Genomic DNA, 5,704 nt, shown 5'->3' on the forward strand with positions numbered 1-5,704 from the left:
GATGGATGGATGGATGGATGGATGGATGGATGGATGATCATAGGATCACAGAAACCCACATTAGAAGGGACCTTAAGCATAATCTGATCCAACCTTTGTGACCAAGCATGACCTAGACTACACACCCCAGCACCCTGTGCAGCCGAATCTTAACAGTGTCCAGCGTTCGGGAGTCACCACTTCCCTGGAGAGATTATTCCAGTGGCTGATTGATGAAAAATTGTCCTCTTGTGTCCAGTTGGAATCTTCCCAGGAGCAACTTGTGCCCATCACCCCTTGTCTTTTCCATGGAACTCCTTGTGAAAAGAGGCTCTGCTGTCTTTGTAGCCACCCTTTAAATACTGGAACATGGGGATAAGGTCTCCCCTGAGCCTTCTCTTCTCCAGACAGAATAAGCCCAGCTCTCTCACCCTTTTCTCACACGGCTGCCCAGTCCTTGGATCATCTTTGTTCCTTCTCTGGACCCTTCTCCAGCCTGGCTACATCTTTTTTGTACAGTGGGGACCAAAACTGCACACTGTATTCCCAGTGTGGCCTCACAAGCACTGAGCAGAGTGGGACAATGACATCTTTATCTCTGTCGGTGATGCCTTTGTTGATGTTCTCCAGCAACCTGCTGGCTTTCAATGCTGCAGGATGGAAGAATGGGTGGATGGATGGATGGATGGATGGGTGGGTGGATGGATGGATGGATGGAAGAATGGGTGGATGGATGGAAGTGTGGATGGGTGGATGGATGGATGGATGGATGGATGGATGGAAGTGTGGATGGATGGATGGATGGATGGATGGAAGGATGGCAGGCAAGGTGAGAGGATGGCAAGCTGGTTGCCTCTTCATCTGCTCTGATGAAGACGCAGTGAGGACAGTCCCTGCTGTGGGTCCAGGTTGCAGCTGGGACAGGGGCAGCCTGGGTGCTCTGTGTCCCGAGACTTGCTCCATCTGCAACACCCAAGTTCAGCCCAGGGGACATGCTGCCTGTGTGTCCCATCCCTCTGCTCCAGCTGCCTCTCACCCTACCCTGCCAGGAGGTGTCCCTGGGCAGGACGAGGCCCTTCCTGGGGGGGACAGAGGCATTACAGGGCACAGGTGTCCCCATGCAGCACACCCAGCACCGTGCCCTTTTGTGCCGGGCTGTGTTTGCTCAGGGCAGGCTGGCAGCATGGCTGGGGCTGCCACATGGCTTTTTCCCATCTGTAATCTGTCTGCTTGTTTGCATCTCCCAGGCAGTGCCAAGGGGCACCCGGTGTGCTGGCTGCACCACTGGGTCCCCATCCCCAGGCACTGATGACATGGAAGGGCTGGGCATAGCCTGTGTGGCTCTTGGCTGTGGGTGCTGAGGAGAGCTTGCACCATTTGTACCTCGATCAAGCTCATGTTGCCCAGGGGAAATGGGTGCCCATTAAACACTGAGTGAGATGCTGGTCCTTACTGGGAGTAATGGAGCGGTGGGATGCATGGTCTGGATGCACAGCTGGCATCAGGAGGATAAGGATGGCACATTGCACCCCAAGGGATGTCCATGCACTGGGGGACCCCGAATGGTTTCTCTATGAGAGCCAGGAGAATAGGGTGCCTGGAGCTTATCCAGTTCCAACCCCCTGCCATGGGCAGGGACACCTTTCACTAGACCATGTTGCTCAAAAGTTTCATGATTGTGTGAAACCAGGCTTAGAAGCACCAGAGTTGGGTTTATCCCAGGCTGGGACAGAAACTGGGGCTGCTCCAAAGCATTGGAGGCCCCCAGAGTGGTCAGTGCCTGGGTAGACACACACACCCCCATCAGTCAAGATACCTGAACCATCCTTACTGTCCCTCATTGCTCCTGCAGCCCCACAGCCTAGCAATGCAGAGTGAAAGTGACAGAGGGTCAGAGACCACGGTGAAGGGCTCTAGCATCCCTCTGCAGGGGTCAGGCTGTTGCAGTGGCAAGAGGCAGCAGCTGCACTGGGTAAGGGAGGGGGACACCAGCCACATGTACCCCCCACAGCAGACACACAGGCTACAGAACCCACCCTGCTCCCTGCACAGACCCCGGAGGAGGAGCACCGGGATGGCTCTGGCAGCAAGATGCAGGGTTCCTGCCCAGGCATGGAGGTGTCATGGTGCGGGCCATGGCTCATGGCCACCAGCCCTCCCTCCCGGCCAGCGCCTGCTTTCCTGCAGTGATCTGTAAAGCAGGAAACTGTTTTCTTGCTTCATCCCCCAAACCACCCAGCCCATCTCCCAGTCCCCACTGTCAGCTGGGATGCTCTATGTCCTGCCCTGGCCACCCGCAGCCAGTGTCCCCTCCCAGCGACCCTCTCCCTGCCTTCCCAACCCTTTGCACCCTCCATATTTGTCACACCTCCACTCTGCAAAGTGCCTCCCCTCCTCCCGTCCCTATCCCCAGCAGCTGCCCACTAATCCCAGCTATCCATCGCTCCCGACAGCCTGGGATTTGCTCCAGGCCAGGGCCCTGCTGAGACCTGCACCTGCTCCCCGCAGCCCTAAAAAGGAGAGGAGCCGGCTGCGTTCCGCAGGGACATGTCATATTTTCTCTCCGGGGACACACGCCATGCTCCCTGCCTGCTGGCAGCACCCTGAGCCAGAGCACCCTGACCATGTTCTCCCATGGCAGAATCCCACGGGACACCCCTCCAAGGAGCACCTGCTGGTGGGGTGGTTTAGGGTGCAGAAGATGGAGAGGAGATGCTGAACCCCTTTTGCAGGGAGGGCAGGAGCATGGCAGGAGCATGGCTGCATCTGCCCGGGAGCTTGGCCAGGCTGGGACATGCCACAGTGTCAATGTGTGCCAGTTGAACCTGGCAACTGTGGGACTTTGCCGCATCTTCAGGAGCTGAGCACTCTCCAACGTGGTTCCATGCCACAGTGGGTGAAACCGCAGGTGCAACAGAGCTTTGGAGGTTCACCCTTTCCATCTCCTTCCTGGGGTCTCTTGCTCCCCGACGGCTGGATTTCATATCCTCGTGACCTTCCCCCTGTCCTCAGACGTGCTGGAGATCAGGCAGCACTGCTAAAGCCGGGAAAGGGAAGGGGGGGTGACAGATTGACGGATGCTTGGATGCGCTGTGAGAGCTCATAAACTCCTTTCCCTGGGGAAACGGGGCTAAATATAGCTGCGGGAGGCTGTGGTGGTGCGGGGCAGGCAGGAGCAGGCAGGAGGATGCTCAGCGACGCTGTTGGCAGGAACGGGGGCCGTGGGCACTGCTGCAGGCTTGTGTCCTAAAACCCACTCTCGACCAGCTGATGTGTGAGGAATAGGGAGATTTGGGTATCTGAGAGAGAGGCGGAGGCATCTGGCAGGAGATGAGAGACAGGGGCAGGCAGACGAGCAGGTCAGGGCTCTGAAGGGCAGCAGGATGTGACCCTGGATAAATGCACCACCCGGCTCTGCTGCAGGACCTAGTGGCCACCTGGGTGGCATGGCACTGCCTCAGTGTCTCTTCTGCTGCTGGGGGGGACACAGCAAGTTGCAGCTCCCTTTTTTCATCAGTGAGGGTAGGAGCAGGCTGGCACCTGGCACTGATGGGAGCAGCGATGCTCTCTGGTGATGCTCTCCGGTGATGCTCTCCAGCAATGCCCCATCCCCGGCAGTGTTCAAGGCCAGCTTGTACGGGCCTTGTAGTGACTGGTCTAGTGGAAGGTGTCCCTGCCCATGGCCAGGGGTTGGAACTGGATGAGCTGCAAGGTCCATTCCAACCCAAACTATTCTATAACTCTGGCTCTGACCTGGCTGTATCCTTGGTGTTCCAACAGTGATGGTGACAGTGAGGGATGCCTCCTGCCTCTGCCCAGCCAGGATTAAACAGAGCCAGTGCAGTCAAGCTCCCATGGGCTTGGGGGCTGCTGCAGCATCACACAGCCGTGGGTGATGGTTTAATTGCTAGGACAGGCCTTGGAGAAGCGGGTGCTGCAGTAAGTGTGCTTGTGCCAGCACCTCCAGCCCTGTCCCAAACACACTCAGGGTCTAAGGGGAGCATTTCTGAGCCCCCTGGGGTCTGAGTGGTCAGTAGGCTGCAGACCCCAGCCCCCAGCACTGCTTCTGCTTCTACCCTGCCCATTGCCTCTGCCCCTGCCCCTGCTCCTGTCCCTGCCCCTGACTGCTCCTGGACCCCAGCCCAGTGGCTTGTGGTGCTGTGGATGAAGCTCTCAGTAGCTTTTGCCCTGGTGCTCATCCATGGTCTGGGGGTGATGGAGACGAGGAAAGGGAAAAGAAAGGAGAAGGGGAATAGGAAGAGAAAAAATGGGAAGGAAAAGGAAAAGGAAAAAGAAAAGGAAAAGGAAACTGAAAAGGAAAAGGAAATGGAAAAGGGAGAAGGAAATGGAAAAGGGAGAAGGAGAAGGAAAAGGAAAAGGGAGAAGGAAAAGGAAAAGGGAGAAGGAAAAGGAGACATGAAGGAAAAGGAGAGAAAGGAAAGGAACAAGAAAAGGGGAAGGGGAGCATCTGGTTCCTGGCAGTGAGGGCCCCTCTGCAGCTCCTCAGCCCCCAGCTCAGCACCCCCCACCCTCAGTCTCAGCTGCCTCTGCCCGGGATCCATCAGGAGCAACCTGCCAGCTCAGAGGCAGAACAGGTCCCTTCCACCTGGGGCTTGTGCACTGGGAGCCGAACTGAAATCCCAAAGGGACCCCAGGACTGGGTGTCGGTGCTTCCCCAGCTCCCATGGCAGCCCTGGATGGCATGGCGACATGGGGACATGGGGATGGGGGGCAGAGGAGAGACAGCTGCTTTGCCTCTTTGAGTCCTCAAAAATCCCTATTCTCCTCATCTCCTGCACCCTTCCAGCTGCTCTGAAGTGGGCCACCTGGGAGGGGTATTTCAGGGAAGAGCAATCTCCGATTGCAAAATCCCAAGGCAGGTCCCCCCACCCCAGATGGGGTTCATCCAAGCATCCCCAACTGCCCCCACCCCACACCAGAGATTGACCACCTCATCCATCACCCTCTGCCAGCCTCCCAGCTCCTTTCTCCATGAGCCAAGGGCTTTCCCCCTTCTCCAGCTCCCTCCTCTTCATTTTCCTTTGGAGACTCCATTATGCCCCAGCCTGCAGAGCTGTCTGTGGTCACTCCTTGTGCCTGGGGGTGAGGATGGCACCAGTCAGGGTTGGTGGAAGTGGTTTGAGGCTCTACATCCCCTATACCCCCTCAGACCACCAAGCTGATCCCACTCTGTGACTTTGTTCCCCAGGTTACGGCCATGCAGCCCCCAGCACGGATGGGGGGAAGGTCTTCTGCATGGTCTATGCCCTGCTGGGGATCCCCCTCACCCTGGTCATGTTCCAGAGCTTGGGTGAGAGGATCAACACCTTTGTCAAGTACCTCCTCCACCGTATAAAGAAGTGCCTTGGCATGAGGCGGGTGGAGGTCTCCATGGCCAACATGGTCACCATTGGGTTCTTCTCCTGCATCAGCACCCTCTGCATCGGGGCGGCCGCCTTCTCCTACTATGAGCACTGGAGCTTCTTCCATGCCTACTACTACTGCTTCATCACCCTCACCACCATCGGCTTTGGGGACTATGTGGCCCTGCAGAAGGATGAAGCCCTCCAGAACAAGCCACAGTACGTGGCCTTCAGCTTCGTCTACATCCTGACAGGGCTGACAGTCATCGGGGCTTTCCTCAACCTGGTGGTGCTGCGTTTCATGACCATGAATGCAGAGGATGAGAAGCGGGATGCCGAGCACCGGGCACTGCTCACCCGCA

At 57.3% G+C, this 5,704-nt stretch overlaps 1 protein-coding gene across 1 annotated transcript; it reads left to right on the forward strand.

Annotated features, from left to right (window-relative positions):
- Nucleotides 1–5,188: 5,188 nt before the first annotated feature.
- LOC104410316 (potassium channel subfamily K member 3) lies at nucleotides 5,189–5,700 on the forward strand (the record flags this gene model as incomplete). Its single annotated transcript, XM_010020448.1, has 1 exon — nucleotides 5,189–5,700. A coding segment is annotated over one exon (512 nt), but the record flags the coding sequence as incomplete, so codon positions are not given.
- Between the last annotated feature and the right edge of the window lie 4 nt (nucleotides 5,701–5,704).

This window comes from Nestor notabilis, unplaced genomic scaffold (assembly GCF_000696875.1).
Source record: "Nestor notabilis isolate BGI_N333 unplaced genomic scaffold, ASM69687v1 scaffold12058, whole genome shotgun sequence".
Classification (NCBI taxonomy): domain Eukaryota; kingdom Metazoa; phylum Chordata; class Aves; order Psittaciformes; family Psittacidae; genus Nestor; species Nestor notabilis.